General features: G+C 42.8%; 1 protein-coding gene across 1 annotated transcript; it reads left to right on the plus strand.

Annotated features, from left to right (window-relative positions):
* Positions 1 to 842: 842 nt before the first annotated feature.
* INPP1 (inositol polyphosphate-1-phosphatase) lies at positions 843 to 16,278 on the plus strand. Its single transcript, XM_083351783.1, has 6 exons — positions 843 to 1,247; positions 3,140 to 3,344; positions 4,152 to 4,212; positions 5,689 to 5,889; positions 7,165 to 7,336; positions 10,071 to 16,278. The coding sequence occupies exons 2-6, from the start codon at positions 3,141 to 3,143 to the stop codon at positions 10,570 to 10,572; spliced, it is 1,140 nt and encodes a 379-aa protein (XP_083207909.1). The 5' UTR covers positions 843 to 1,247; position 3,140; the 3' UTR covers positions 10,573 to 16,278.
* Positions 16,279 to 16,509: the final 231 nt, after the last annotated feature.

A 16,509-nucleotide genomic window follows, 5' to 3' on the forward strand; every position in this document is an offset into this window, starting at 1 on the left:
GTACTCCTGTAAGCCTCTACCTTCATTTCGCGGGGGAGGGGGGGAATAGTTCCGCCCTGAGGTATTTCGATGAAGACTGAGTCGCAAATAGAACTGAATAAGGCAGGGGTCTTCAAACTTGGCCCTTTTATGACTTGTGGACTTCAACTCCCAGAATTCCTCAGCCAGCCCTGGCTGGCTGAGGAATTCTGGGAGTTGAAGTCCACAAGTCATAAAAGGGCCAAGTTTGAAGACCTCTGGAATAAGGAAATACAAATACAAAGTGCCGCCGGTTTCCCCGCCCACGCGCACAAGAACTACAGCTTTCAAAATCGGACAGATTAGAAGAGGATCTGCCTCCTCTCAACGCTTGCCACGGGTGTCAAACTCGTCGCGACACGACACGTATCGCGACTTTTTTCTTTTTCTTTTTTTGGCATTGCCGGGGCTAGGGTGGGCGCGTCCTCCGTACGATGCAACCGGCCCACGGGCCGGCAGTTTGACATCTCAGTCAATGAGTTTACTGTGCCATCCAAAGCCTCCTAAAGCGGCTTTTGCTCCGGAACGGACGCGGCTAAAACGACATCCAGCTCCAACCCCAGCCAGAAGACGGTCCGGCAAGGAAGCAAGGAAAGAGCGGCTTGTTTGGTTCCCCCCAACCCTTGGATTGACCTCCAACTAACTGATCGGAGCTTATAGAGCAGGGGTCGGCAACCTCGGCTCTTTTATGACTCGTGGACTTCAACTCCCAGAATTCCTGAGCCAGCATAGCTGGCTCAGGAATTCTGGGAGTTGAAGTCCACGAGTCATAAAAGAGCCGAGGTTGCCTACCCCTGTTATAGAGGACCGTGAGTGAAGGACTTGGCTCAGCGCCCGTCGGGTGGGCAGATCGCTTCGCCGCCCAGCTCGGAGGCGGCCAAGTGGGGCAGAACAAGGCGCGGTTAAAATTTCTGCCACCGGCAGTGATGGCGTTCTTGTGGCCTGGCTTTTCCGTCTCCGGTGCCCGGGAGGGAAGGCTTCCCTAGCCCCACCTTAGCCAGGGAGGGAGCGGAGCGGGTTGTGCGTGCTCTCTGCTCGAGAGGCAGAGATGGCGGGGCGCTGCCCTGGGGCGGGGATGGGAGGATTTAGGCAGGGAGGGTGACGCGTGAAAAAGGAGCCTCTTCCATGCTTTTCTGGCGCCCTGGGAGACGAGCACCCTGCCATCTCAGGTAGTTTCCTCCTGCCGCTGCTGCTGCTGCTGCGTGTCTGAATCCACGCGAAGAGCACAGGTAGGTAGGTCGCTTGCTCAGATTCTTAAGGAGGCCGGGTGGCTCTTCAGACGTTGATCTTCTCCCGCAGTCAGGCCCTGCTCCCTGCTGCTTATTTTGTCTCCTGCGGTGGAGCACCGCTACTGTGTGGACCGTTTTTCACTCGGACCTAGCCACAACGCAGATCCCTGCCAGCTTTGGCCCATGGGAAGGAATGAGAATGGGTCTGCGGTCCTTTCCTCTGGTGCCAAAACGTTGTGGCCCGGGCCTAGGTTGTAGTCTTAGTTAAGGGATTAATGAACATATAGTTTGCCCACACCGAGTTGTTAAAAGTTGACTTAACGGGACTCTGTGGCTTTGCGCTGGCTAGAGACTGAGATAGGTCTGAAATAGACTTATTCAGCATTTCACTCTCAGTCATGCTAAGCGGGTGGCCTTCAGCTGGTTACTATCCATTGGCCTTTCTTAACATGGTTAATGGGGGTAAAGACAGCCTTGAGCTGCTTAGGGGTAAAAGGAGAGGGGAGATAAATATAAATATCAAAAATGAGGACATAAAATTAGGCCATAATACTAGCCTTTCCCAATTTGGTGGCCTCAGACGTGTTGGGCCTCAAGGCCAATAATCTCCAGCCAGCAGGACTAAAGGGATGGGCTATAGAGGTATCTTGAGTACAGTAGCAGGTAAAAAAAGTCTGTGCAACCTGAAGTGGATGATCCAGGGTACAATAGCCAGGGAAAGCAGTTTGATAGGGCTTTCCTTTCTCTTGCCCTTCCTTTCATTTGAAATTAAGAGTTTTGGAACCCAATGAGTCAAGCAGAAAAGCCATGAGTTTTGAAGTATTTTGAATCCAAGAGTTAGTTCTGAGTAGCAGAAGAAACTGGAATTCTCAGCAAAAAAATCAGATCCCAGTTATTCCAATCTTTCTTCATTTCAGCTGTATGCTGTAAAATGAAAACAGCAGAATATAATTGCAGTTATTAAACAGAGCTTGGAAAATCTTACCAGCTGAGGGCAAATCATCCAGCGATTAACAATAGATTTCTTGTCCCCCTCTTTGTAATAGGTAGATTTTTTGCTATTATATATTTACAAACCTAGAAAAAAATACAGTAATTAAAAAGTAAATCACTTTACTATATTCAGCAAATCTTACTCCCTACTCCATTAAACTAGGAAGCTGAGTTCTTCAATATGAATCTATTATTGTTCCTTTGTTTCTATTTAAAAAAAAGTTCCCCCTAAAACTGCTCTGTATTTTTCTTCTTCTTTTGCATTCAGTTAATAAAGACAAAATCAATACATAAATGTATTGCCTCATATATTCCCAACAATAAACAAAATTGTCAACATTTCACTTTCAAAGAAAATTTTTCTGTTTGATTAATAAAAACTCCCACATCCTGATGTCGATGCTGATAACATTCAAGTTCTTGGCAGCAGTACAAAATTGATCAACCACTACCTTTTTCAAGGATGATTGTCCAGTTTCCCAATATATCCTGGTAGTTTTCAATCCAAGGTCTAATAAGGTTTGACCCTGCTCAGTTTTTTGGGGGGGGTCAGGGGAAAAGATCAGAGCTGGAAGCTTTCATCTGTTAGATCCCTTCATTCTAGTTAAAATATTTTGTTTCTTTGGTTCTTTGTAAAATTTATTGGCCACCCATCTTACACCAGGTAACTCTGAGCAGCTTACAAATGTAATTTGTTCTTTTATTAATTTTAAAATAGTGACAAGAAACGCCTGACAGTTCATATGCAATTTCCTGTTGCAATCCCAGCATTATCGCACACAAGCTCTTGGTATCACTGCCCCCTCCCCAATAGTGTTCCTCAGCTAATGTAGGGTTTCGTCTGTGAATATTTTTTGTGCATTTTCTCACAAAACCTTTTCTCTTTTCTCTGTCTAGAGCATGTCAGCTCTTCTGAGGAGCCTGCTGGCAGCCTCAGAGAAAGCTGCCCGCATTGCCCAGCTATGTCGCCAAGAGGAGGCCCTCTTCAGCCTGCTCATTGAGGAGAAGAGAGGCGCGGACAAGAATAAGAAGTTCTTGCAGGACTTCAAGACATTGGCAGACGTGCTAATCCAAGAAGTCATCAAACATGACGTGGGAAAAGAGGTAGCTGCTTGGGGAAGGGTCCTCTTTGTAGTGAGAAGCATAATAAGGTGTTGTGTAGAAGATTGGGCCGGATCGTAGAGGATTTAAGCTCTTTTCCTCTCCAATGTCACTCAAAGGGGCTTTTCTATTTACTCTAAACCCTCATATTCTAAAGTGTTTTATTCTAAAGACAAATAGCAACAGAAAGTAATAGCTAAACCTATTGCATTTGCAAACGTAGGAGCAGTATTGAGTGCAGTAGCTGTTCTCATGTTCTCCCAAATTCTTCACACATCATTTCTCAGTCCTCAAATAACCATGTAAAGTTGGCCTGCATTATTCTTACATCAGAGCGGAGGCAGTAAAGCAGACATGTCAAACTTGTGACGTTACATGACGTTGCGTGATGTATCGGAGCTTTTTCCCCATTGCTAACAATGGGGTGGGCGCGGTTTCGTCGTGAGGCGTCCGACACGTGGGCTGGCGGTTTGACACCCCTGCAGTAAAGGCTTAGATATGCTGATTTGCTTAAGAGAACATTACATTCCTTGTTGAGCTAAAATGGTTATAGCCAAGATTATTATTCTTCCGTCCTCACTTGCTTTGAAGTGAGATGCCAGGACTAGGGACTCCAAACTGCCTGGGACTGATGTGACATGCAGCTGTCTCCTTCTCATCCAGAGGATCAACCTGAAATGGGACACAGTAGAATCATTGAGCCCAGAATAGCCGTAGCCTGGATCAGACTTGTCAGCTTGGTTAAGTTGTGTTTTCCTCTTCCTTCAGTTCCACTTTTCTTTCCTTACCCCTTCTCGCTGTTGTTCACAGTTTCCAGAACTACAAGATCACATTTGCGGCGAGGAGTCCAACAAATTTGAAAATGGCCTTGGTGAGTAATCAGCACAGGGAGGAGAAAATACCAGCGTATTCTCTAAAATAACTTTCCCCAACTTGACTCCTTTCAGATGTGCGGGATTAAAATTTCCTTCTGGCACACTGGCTAAGCATTTTGTGAGTTCTTGCCCCATTACCTCTAGTGGAAGCTAGATAGGGCCAGGTTACCCTTCTGACATGCTTGATCCTCTTTTCCATTAATCAAGTCATTCTTTCACTTCCAGCTCCATTTTCTTCAGAGAAATATTTCCATAATCTGTCCTAGGCTTACTCTGATGGCTTCTTGCAAGCTTTGCCCCTACAAAGATGTCTACTCTTTATAAGAATCCTAGAAAATTGCAGAGAGACTTGGAGAAAATATTTTAGGAGACTTTCCATTTCAGCAAGAGTACTACCTAGCATCATATGAAGGAGGAACATGCCCTAAATGTTAGCTGTCACATTAAATATACAATCAAATGCCTGGTGCCAGGAATTTTTTTTTCCTTCTAATTCATAGCCATTTTCTTATTTTCCTTTCTAAGACAATCTTCTTCATGTTAATGACCTTCAGATGAATTAAACTGCTATAATTTCCATTATTCATTCACAGAGAATATGTCTAACGCCTCTATTGGGTGGGATAGTTGTTAGTGGTAAAGTAATATTTTTACAGTGTGCCAAGCGGCAGATTGCCCTATAAGGGCAAAAAAGGGCAAGGCTCCTGTTGATTTTTACATTGCTCTGGAGTACAGGAAATTATCAATAGTCTTCTTTACTACCAAAAAATACTGCATCTTCCTTCTTTTAAGTGTTTGTCAGAAGAGCAGAAATCCTGCATGCTTTTACATCTGATTATCTCATTTCTCTTTATTTTTTTAAGTCACATCTTAAAAAACTAAAGATAAATATTATTGATGTAAACCATCCTGGGTGTCCGGTGCGAAAAATCAAGACCACATGTTAAGTTCCAGTTAAGCTGATTTATTGCTTGTGTCTATATACAAGAATCTAGTAGTCAACTAACCATCAGCACTAAATTGATGCTAGATAACAATTCAAGAGGGGTTGGACTTAGGCTGCTTGATGCCTCTTTTGACTCCACTCCCAGGTTCTGGCTGTCCTTCTCCTAAATCGGGCTACGCTACTGTTTAACCCAGTTGTAAATTGAGATTGACTAGCTAAAAGCATATATCCTACATCTCACCCAATCTTTCTTCGTGTGGGCTGTAGTAGCACAGATAGTGGTGAGAAAGGACAAGCCATAACTCAAGGAAACTTCTCCATCATTATGGGCATTCTTAGAGAGCCTCTGATAAGCTTCTAATGAAGCTTTAAGAGTTCCTCTCAGAACTGTCTAAGAAGTGTGGCATTAAAATAATTCTCATCGCTTGCCTAACATATAAGACTCTTTGAGAATAAATGCGAAAGATCCCCCTGATCAGTAGAGGGACCCTCTTGAACAGTCTCTGAACTTTATTTGCCTTTGCAGGTGAGATTGTAGTGGTGCGGGTTTGCCCCACCCAACAAGAAACTGCTACCCTGTTGCAGAAAGTCCTGGATCAGAAAGAAACAGCAGCTGAATTGTTGGCAGCTGCTGTTCATCAGGAAGTAGTGCTTTCCGACCCAGCATTGGACAATGTGGCTGTGACCATCTCGACTGACAGCTTGGCTGTATGGATTGACCCCATAGGTAAATGGAATGGGAGCTGAAGGTTGGGCATCGGAAGCCATATCTATATCTATAATATCTATAATACCATCAAACATCCACATCTGCCTATCCCAGGTCCCTGGTAAGGACTCGATAGGTAGACAAAAGTGCCAAATCCAGTCTGAACATCTGGCTGACTGTGCGGTTAATAATAATAATAATAATAATAATAATAATAAATAATAATAATAATTAATAATAATAATAATAATAATAATAATAATAATAATAATAATAATAATAATAATAAAGTTGGAAGGGACCTTGGAGGTCATCTAGTCCAACCCCCTGCTCAGGCAGGAAACCCTATAACATTTCAGACAAATGGCTGTCCAGTCTCTTCTTAAAGACTTCCAGTATTGTAGCATTCACAGCTTCTGGAGGCAGGTTATTCCACTGGTTAATTGTTCTAACTGTCAGGAAGTTTCTCCTTAGTTCTAGGTTGCTTCTCTCCTTGACTAGTTTCCATCCGTTGCTTCTTGTCCTGCCTTCGGGCGCTTTGGAGAATAGCTTGACTCCCTCTTTGTGGCAGATATTGGAACACTGCTATCATGTCCCCCCTCGTCCTTCTCTTCATTAAACTAGACATACCCAATTCCAGCAGCCGTTCCTTATATGTTTTAGCCTCCAACATTGAGCCCAACATTTTTCTTGCTAAGCAAGACAGTTGTTAAGTATATTTTGCCCCATTTTACCTTTCTTGCCACAATTGTTAAGTGAATCACTGCGGTTTTTAAGTCAGTAACATAGCTTCACTGTTAAATGAATCTGATTTCCCCACTGACTTTGCTTGTCAGAAGGTTGCAAAATGTTATTGCGTGATCCAGGGACACTGCAACCATCATAAATAAGAATCAACTGCCAAGCGTCCAAATTTTGATCATTTGACCATGGGGATGCTGCAACAATCATAAGTGTGGAAAACAGTCATAAGTCGCTTTTTCAGTGACATCATAATTTTGAAGGGTCACTAAATGAACTGTTGTAAGTTGAGAACTAGCCGTATGTGGCATAGACTGGAATATATAAAAGAGAGTTGAGGACTCTCACATCCACTCTTGTTCCAAACCATTTGTGATATTCTGTCTTTCCAGGTGTCATTTCCTAGCCTGTATCCAATATATCTTGATCAGGCATAGAGTTGATATTATTTTTATAGTCTGTTCTAGTGGGCATTCTGACACCTATTGTTCCAATGTGGAGTCTTGCTGAAGGAGTGAAGAAATTCTCCCTTTCCTTCTTCTCTCTCTTCAGATTCCACTAATCAGTACATTCGTGGGTATGGCAGTGTGATGCCTGTGAATGGCATCTATCCATCTGGACTTCACTCAGCGCTTGTGCTGATAGGAGTATACAACCGTCATTCGGGTGAGCCCATCCTTGGCATCATCAATGAGCCTTTTTTCCAGGAGCTGCCAGCACACAGGTAACAATAGCACTGTGGCTCAGTCTTGCCCACGTGGACCAGGTTGGCTCTCCCACCAATTATAAAGGACTTAGCCCTGGAATTCTTTTTATGTTCTTTTTATGGTACACCAACATAGATGGAGATGAAAGATGAATCAGACTGAAGAGGGCAACTACGGCTCCTTTACAACCTGTGGATTTCAACTCCCAGAATTCCTGAGCTAGGCCAGGAATTCTGGGAGTTGAAGTCCACAGGTCATAGTTGCCCATCCCCGGCCTGGAAAATGGCTTTGAAGGACAGAGGAATAGCCGTTATCAAGGTAATGATTGTTCTGAACCAGCCCTCTTCTAGCCTTGTAGTAAGGCAAACCCCTATTCAGATAGAAGAGACTGGAGAGCGTTCAAGGCTAAAAGGCGTCTGCCAAGATTTATTACGCAGTTAACAAAAACACTAGAGCTTGTCTTCTCAAGCGGAAGAGTTGCTTTCAGCAACCAGCCCCTCCCCAAACACTCCTTTTATTGAGAGCTCAGGGCGTGGTCTCCCTGTGCCTCCTCCCGAGGAGTCCCACAGCCTTTCTTTGTTTGTTCCTGCTCGACTGCCTCCTGCGTCGGGCGTCCTTGAACAGGGCCAGCTGTGGGTCATCATCTTCCGCACTATCGGGCTCACGCAGCTGAGAAGAGGTCCCCGGCTGAGGGCTCTGCAAAGCCTCCAAACCATCATCAGCCGGTTCGTCTCCCTCCTCCCCCTCATCTGAGTCATCCGATACATCGGAGCCGGCTGTCGGACCCACAGGCTGGCCCTGAGTCACAACAATGATCAGACAACTGCAGCTTGAGCCCATTTTGAGAAACTAATGTTTCACATAAGTCTCTATGGAGATTCTCAGTCATCCAGATCATAGTTATCCCAAAGGTGTTTTTTCACAAGGCAACTCGACTTTCTTGTTTTTCTTTGAAGACGTTTCACTTCTCATCCAAGAAGCTGAGGAAGCTTCTTGGATAAGAAGCGAAATGTCTTTAAAAAAACAAGAAAGTCCAGTTGCCTTGTGAAAAAACACCTTTGGGCCTCCTTAGTTCATACAGATAAAAGGCAGCAGCGGGAGGCAGGGGGAGGGAGCACATTCAGACTTGCAAAACCTGCTTGCTATATCTGTAACAATAAGAGTTATCCTATCTGGCATTGGTTTCTTAGTCTGATCTACCTTATACGGCTGACACAGACTTAGTACATGATTGTTCTGGAACTGTTTCTTTTCCCTTATACTGCCCTTGAGTTGCCTGATGATCTTCTAGCACATGCCTGCCAAGGGAAACCATCCAGTCATAGACTTTAGAGGGGAAAATGACTGCAGGCTCCATTTATACAGACGGGCTTATCCAGAGAACAATCCCTGTTTGAAATGATCAGATGAATCAATATTTTTCATTCAAAGGAGACAAATGAATCAAAATGTAATCCCAGGAGGTATAACAGCATTTTATATTGCTCACGACATATGCTCTTGTTTACTATGACTTCAGTGGGCATAAAACAATGGATACAAGAGTTATATTGGTATAAGATGCGATGGGGGGGGGAAAGAAAGGGGAGCTCGAATGAACATTCATCCTTGGGCTTTGCAGAGCTTTTACAATATGTGCCTTTTGCTACACCTAAGGCAGGGGGTGTCAAACTCAATTTCATTGAGGGCCGCATCAGCATTGCGGTTGCCCTCAGGGGGCCGGGTAGGTATGGCCAGGTTGGGCGTGGCCTACTGGGTGGGCGTGGCTAGAGTGCATATGGCCTACTGGGTGGGCGTGGCTTACTTGGTGGGCATGGCCAGCTCTACATCATTCGCATCAAGGGTGCCTATGGGGGCCTGGGCAGGAGTGGGACAGATCTGAGGGTCTCTGGCAGAAGGAGGGTCTCTAGGCCAGGGCCAAGGCAGTGGGGGTCATTCCCTCACTGTTTCCAGGATGGCTTCGCGGGCCACATGAAACCACTTCACGGGCTGCATCTGGCCCCCGGGCCTTGTATTTGACATGTCTGACCTAAGGAATGGCCCACACATTGCCATAGGTTTAGCACAGCTGCCACGAAAATCAGTTACTGTATAAAAATACTCCAGCATGTGGTTCCTGTAATGTTTCCTTTTCTTTTCCTCCGAAAAGATCTGTCCCTCTTCCTGTCCCAACTCACCTTTTCCAACTAAGCAAAAGCACTGCTGCTTCCAATCCTTGCATTCTCCTTGTGCAATATTGACAGCCACCTGAGTTACTAATTCCCTCAAGGGTTTTTCTCAGTATAATCATTATTATGGTTGGTTGCACAGTCAGCCAGATAGTAACACTGGATTTGGCATTTTTATCCACCTGTCAAGTCCTTCCAAGGACCTGGAGTAGGCCGATGTTGTTGGATGGCGTTAAAGGTGCCATTGCAGGATTTAAGCTGTTCCAAGTAAAGCTGCTTTTTGCAATTGACTGATTTTGTCGATGCTGATAGTGGTGCTTCAGAGGTCTTTGGATTGCACTCAAGGCGCCTATTATTCCTCGTACTATTTTTGCTGTCTTTATATTATTCTCCCTTTTTAACATATAACCCAAGGTGGCAAACGTATCTAATTTTCTTGCCCTCCTACTTTCCCCACAACAGCAGTCCTGTGAGGTAGGCTAGGCTGAGAATGAGTAACTGCCGTGTCACCTCTGTCGTCTTAGTGTTACGTAATGGTGGGGCTTTTCCTAGCACAGCTATCCTGAACCTTTCTCTTTGGCAGGTGGCAGAGCAAATACCATTGGGGCATTTCCTATGGAAGCACCAAGCTAAGCTCGCTGAGCCATCCCCAGCGGCAGCCTTCCCCCTGCGTGGTGCTGAGCAGCAACGAGACAACCGTGTTGCAGAAAGCGCTGGCCCCACTATACGGTGAGAAGCTCTGCTTTGCTTCAGGTGCTGGCTACAAGATGCTCTGTGTCGCCCTCGGCCTTGCTGATGCTTATGTACTTTCGGAAGGCAGTACCTTCAAGTGGGACTCGTGTGGCCCCCATGCCATTTTGAGAGCCCTCGGGGGAGGCATCGTTGATCTTTCAGCAGCCCTGCAGGTTTGGCGTGCTGGGCAACACCAGAATTTGCCCGAACTGACCTATAACAAGCCCATAGAGGGCGCTGTGGGTGCTGAGCGCTGGGCAAATCAAGGAGGGCTTATAGCCTATGTCTGCCACGAGCATCTCGAGGCTGTGATGGTCACACTAGCAAACGCAGCCCCCATCAGTGCAAATTAGTGGGAGCATTTGCCTGTGTATGAGGAGAAGAAGGCAGTATCTAAATGAGAAAGGATATGGTTCTTAATTTTATTTAAATGGACCAATCTGATGTTTACGGTGGCAGTATGCCAACCCTAGGATAGGAATGGTACAAATGCCATGCTTTTGGCCTCCTGCTTTTCATGCCAGCTGCATCAATAAAATCCCCGCTTTTCCTGCAGACAGGCAGTAGGGGAAATATTTTTTAAATTGTTCCCCTTCTGCTCTTCTTGGTGTATCATTTTTCTTGCATGGGTAATGTGTATCATACATAGCAAACATGCATTGGGACCATTAAATAATCTCTGTTTAGGTACCCCTCATGTTAAGCATGGGACACAACTCAAGATTTCTTTCTGCTGCTTTCTGGATAGGCACAATTTTTGCAAGGCTTTTGATGCAGAGACCAGAAGTCCTGGTGGCGCAGTGGTTAAAGTGCATTATTGCAGCCAAACTCTTCCCATAGCTGTCTTCCTGACAGGGCTCGAGGCTGACTCAGCCTTCCTTCCTTCCAACGTTAGTAAAATGAGGATCCAGATTGTTGGGGTCAATATGCAAATAATGCTTCTACATTGTAAACCGCCCAGAGAGTGCTGTAAAACACTATGGGGCAGCATATAAGCTGAAATGCTATTGCTTGAGCTGTAAGGACTCTAGGATTTATGATCCTGCTTCATGTTAAGAAGCAGGGTTAATTTGCCTTTGGGTCCCTTTTAACACTGTGAGGAGTTGCTACAGAACTTTATTTAAGCTAAAGTCATTTTCCCTTAGAGCAGGGGTCCCCGACCTGTGAGCCGTGGCCCACTACTGGGCCGTGGCCGCTTGGCCACCGGGCTGCATGAAGGGATGGCCAGTGCACTCGCACACGCTTATGCACTCACCCCTCCACACTTGCGCTAGTGCCGCTCTGAGCATCCCAACGCTAGCGCCACCCCACCCCGAGCATCCCAACGCTGCCAGCGCCGTCCTAAGCATCCCACTGGCACTAGCGCTGCCCCACCCCTGAATGTCCCACCAGCATTAGTGCCACTCTGCCCCCGAGCGTCCCACCGGCACTAGTGCCCGCCCATAACATTCCACCAGCACTAGTGCCACCCCATTTGCAGCCCTCATGCCTGCGCAGCCTCATTTGCATGTGCGCAGGCACTCAAGTGCGGCCGTTTGCATGTGTACATGCACTCACGCACAGCCATTTGCATGTGCGCATGCACTCATGCACAGCCCATTTGTGTGTGCACGCACAGGGCTCATTTTTGTGCACGCACGTTGCTATGCCTGCCTCCCTTTCTGGGCAGCGAAATCAAAAAGTTTGGAGATCTCTGCCTTAGAGGAAACTCTGAGAATTTTAGTTTTCTGGAAGGGGACCTGAGATGGGATCTGTAATAGGGAGATTCTAAGGGAAAAGTCATGGCATATGAAAATAAGTAAAATTGCTATACATGTGAACATGTACTGCAATTTGGGGATTTTTCTTCCAGGCCACTATCCTATGAATTTATAATCTATCTTTTGCAATCAAGCGTGATGGAAATTCTTTCAAATTAATCAAAGCAGTTACCTGAGGGTCTTCTACTGTATATATTTGTGAAATATATTTTTAAACAAACACTTTTTAAAAATAAAATATATTCTGCAAGTGACAAAAGAAACATTAAGTATTCATTCAGAGAGGAAGGGAAGGATGCAGGTCAGTATTGAGCCAAAAATTTCTTTTTTGCCATCCATATTTCCTTGGCATCTAACTAACTCTTATAAACAAAAACCATCAACTGTTAAATTCAGGTATTGGGACTACATTCATTAAATGAAAGCTAAATCAAATTACAGATTTAATGTAGGTAATGTAGGTAAAGAGCCTTGGTGGAGCAGTGGGCTGATGCCTCCTTAAGTAACACCAGCTGCCTGCAATTAGTGCAGGTTCGCATCCCACCAGGCTCAAGGTTGACTCAGCCTTCCATCCTTCCGAGGTAGGTAAAATGAGGACCCAGATTGTTGGGGGCAATAAGCTGACTTTGTAATAATGCCGCTTGGGGTGTGTGTGAAAGCCCTAATAAGCAGGCATATACATAGAATGAAGGCTACTGCTAAGCTTGTAAGCCGCCCTGAGTCTTTGGAGAAGGGCGGGATATAAATGTAATAAAAATAAATAAAATAAATAAATAATGATTTAAAAATAGAAATAGATTATGAATCATCATTGCAATGTACTGATTTTGTAAAGTATATTTTCATTTTTTATAAAGAACTTGCAGTGGTTTTTTTTTACAATATATCTAAAATTGAAATTGTAAAGATCATTCTCAGAATTTTTTTCCATACATTTTGTCTGGTATATTTTTTTCTATACATTTTATCTGGTATATTAAATAACATAATATTATAATAATATTTGAAAATATTGTACTAACTTATCTTCTATTATTCTACTATGATAATTAATTTAAAATTGGTTATTTTAGGATAGCCATTATTATAAAGGCATTGGCAAAATACTCCATTAGCTGAGCTGCTTTTTTAATATTAATAAACATTATATAACCACAGGAGAAAGAATCTAGTTATGCTAGATGTTCTCCACAGCTACCTCTGTCCTCATCAATGCACCTTTAGGACTAGGCTCAAGAATGGCATCAGTTTCACACAGGCCATGATTTAACCATGGTTTGTCCAAGCCACAGTTAGCTGAGTTTACACAATACAAGACTCCATTAATACATTTTTAAATCTAGAATAGCTGAGTTCGCACAATACATTAAGTCACTGTCAAAGGTAAAATAGGGCAGCTAAATATATGCAGTCCCATTACCAAAGCAATCCAAGGAGGTAAAAGACAAAAGACTCCTGAAAGGCATGATTGTTTGTAAGCAATCGTGATTATCATGCTGAGAATTGGATTTTCACTCACACAGAGATTGGGTACATGAAATAAGATTTTTATAAACTCTCAATTCCCAGTACTCTCCATACCATAAGTAGGGAAAGTTACATATGGCACAAATTAAGACTGGTAACCTAATTTACACATTGTTGGTTGAAAAACATTAGGAGATTGATCAAAGCCATGATGGGTGGTAGAGGTCAGGGTTGGCCCATCTGGTTGATAACCAAGCCATATAGAAGATTTGTAAGAAGAAAATATTATAAATTAAATGTAATAAATGAAATAAAATAGATATGCATCTGGGAAACTGAAAGGAGCAGGATGTAACAGGCCTGCATGAAGAAGCCTGATTTCGTGGAATGCAGGGATGTGAAAGTTTAGATTTAAATATAAATGAAATTTGGGTCAGAAAATATGAATTGGTGCTACTGTGAGTGCGTATGAAAGTAGAAATGCATAGGCTGGCAACTGGTGTTAACCATATCTTATGTTTCAGCGAATGGGGTAACGAAAGAACTGGAAATTGTTTGGGAGAGAACGGTCCAACATTCGGCATGAATGTGATCCCAGGGAAAATTTATTCTGCTAGGTGATGTGAATGGATGAATGGAACAAGATGACAGAGCTCAGAAAAAATAATTCTGCCATTTGGAGGCCTAGGAGTAAGTGAGAACAGTGACTCATTGGGGAGTATCTACTTAATGAAAGGTCTGGTTTGACTAAGTCCATTCATCCATACACATAGAAAAGGAATGAATCAAAAAGCAGAATTAGTACAGGATAAAGAGACATTCTGAATGTGAGAGCAGTCCTTTATTTGGTGCTGTCAGGAATGGATCTTGAAAGAATAATATAAGAAAAAAATATAACTTATATATGAAATGTATTAGATTACCCTCTCAACACAGTAAACAGAAAGACAAAAGAGGTTGTGAAAACTGCTGGCATTCTGTTATCAGAACATATAGAAAGGAAATGTTCAGTAGAGTGATGAAGTAAAAGAGGCTGTGGATGTGGAAAAAATGCATCAATTGCAATAGAATAACTTGCAAAAATGAGAATGAAAGAAAGATATCGAACACGATGTATAGGGCTAGAAAGATAATTGCAAAGATGTAGTCAACAAAAAGAATGATTAAGATCTCAAGAAGATCAGGTAGAGGTAGTTTAATGTAAACATAAAGAGCACTAAACAAGAAGCCTTGAGCAGAGGAATGGGAATTAAAAATAAAGGGGATGGAATGGTTTAGAATGCGAGTGAAATTAGAGAATGCTGGAATGACATGAAAAAGAAATTAAATGCAAAACATGTCTGTGTCCCAGAAAGAACTAATGCAGAATACTGGTGAGGCTGCAGGTATAAGAAGCAGTTCTCAGAAATGAAAGAGAAATCTCACATCCCGACTCAATATTATTTAAACAAGAGACAGATAGAAATTGGGCCTCCTACTGAAAAAGAGGTGCAGTATATCAGTTGCTTAAAGGTAGTGGAGGACAATCAACGAGATAGATCAGTGAGTATGTAAATATTGGGGCTGGTTTGGAAAAAAAACAGCAATTGTCAAAATTCTTTTGTAATGACATTACTGTGTCTTGTACAATAAACTAATTTAACTGCAGTTCATGAGTCCTGCTATCCTTATGTATTTGATTCCTGAGTGCCTGTCAGGTGAAGCCTGACAGAAAAGCAAAAAGCATGTAACTGAAGAAATGTTAAAGTTTGTTAACGTTCACATAACACTTCTGCAAAAGTTACTTGGGGAAAGGCTGTACGACTGGGTATAAAGCTTGCATCCATGCCTCAGGACTAGAAAATAATATAGTTACTGTTTTCCTCCAAAAAGGACAAGATAAAATGAGTGAAAGCAAAAACTACAGATGGGTTAGTTTTTACTAGGAAAGCATTTGGTAGAATTCTAATGGAGTGAGTACCAGAGGCTACAATGAGCAAAATTTACAAAGTGCAATGGGGCTTTATGCTACATAAGTTTTGATTTTCAACAGGCTATTGAGAAATAAGTGAAGAACAGTATTTTGCCTAAATATAGGCAAATGCAATGACAGAATGGGTGCAAGGATGTCATTACTCAAAATAACAAGACTTCTTGGTTTTACATGACCAGATTGTAAGTGTTTAATGGTATTTGCATGTCGGCATCACCACATATATATAATTATTTTGATATCATAATTATCTTAAATGGACTCCAGAAGATGGTAGAGGACAGGAAGGCCTGGAGGAACGTTGTCCATAGGGTCGCGATGGGTTGGACACAACTTCGCAGCTAACAACAACAACAACAATCATTATTTCCTGCAGGTGAAACTGAGTTGAAGGTTGGTTTGCTAAATACAAAATAAAACAGACACAAGGATAAAGTACGTATGATGTCCTCTTGGGGTTTTAATGTATTTATGTATAAAAGTACAATGCTGAGCTGCCCACCCCATTGCTGGCAATGCAAAGAGTCGCAATACGTCACCACACGTCATGTGACATGGTGAGTTTGACACCTTTGTAATACATGGATGTTTGTGGTTATGTTAAAAGTATATTAGTTTTGAATGTGATGGTAAATGTACTTTTATATGTAGAGAATCCAAATGGTTTGTCGCAAATAGTAGATTGCAGTAGATTATATGATGCAACATGGGGTAGAGATCTGAAAATTATTATATCAAACTCCAAAGCAATTAAGTTTGACAGGGAAAATGGAGATAATGATTCCAAATTATAAATAAATGGTAGAACCTCTCCCTTTCCCTGAGAATGTGCTTATATTGGCAGAAGGTTTATTGAAAATAAAAAATGGGTACAAATGCTGATAGAAAAGTAGCAGGTAATATGGTCTTTTTGAAGAATGAGTATTGGTTGAAAGAAATGCCAATGGATTTGTATAAGAGCATAATATTTCTGTCCACTTTGTTATATGAAGTGAGTGTTGAGTATATCAGACAAAATATTGATTTCTTCGATTTATATCAAATGCAGCATACACAATGTTCTTTCCTCCTGTTTTCCTCACAAGCCTGCA

This window comes from Vipera ursinii, assembly GCF_947247035.1.
Source record: "Vipera ursinii genome assembly, chromosome: 2".
NCBI classification, from domain to species: Eukaryota; Metazoa; Chordata; class Lepidosauria; order Squamata; family Viperidae; genus Vipera; species Vipera ursinii.

Bases quoted from the DNA above. Each gene is read 5' to 3' on its own strand.
- INPP1 (XM_083351783.1), top strand. From the start codon at position 3,141: ATGTCAGCTCTTCTGAGGAGCCTGCTGGCAGCCTCAGAGAAAGCTGCC. The intron at 3,345-4,151 runs GTAGCTGCTTGG...TGTTGTTCACAG, and splicing joins AACATGACGTGGGAAAAGAG to TTTCCAGAACTACAAGATCA. The intron at 4,213-5,688 runs GTGAGTAATCAG...TTGCCTTTGCAG, and splicing joins CAAATTTGAAAATGGCCTTG to GTGAGATTGTAGTGGTGCGG.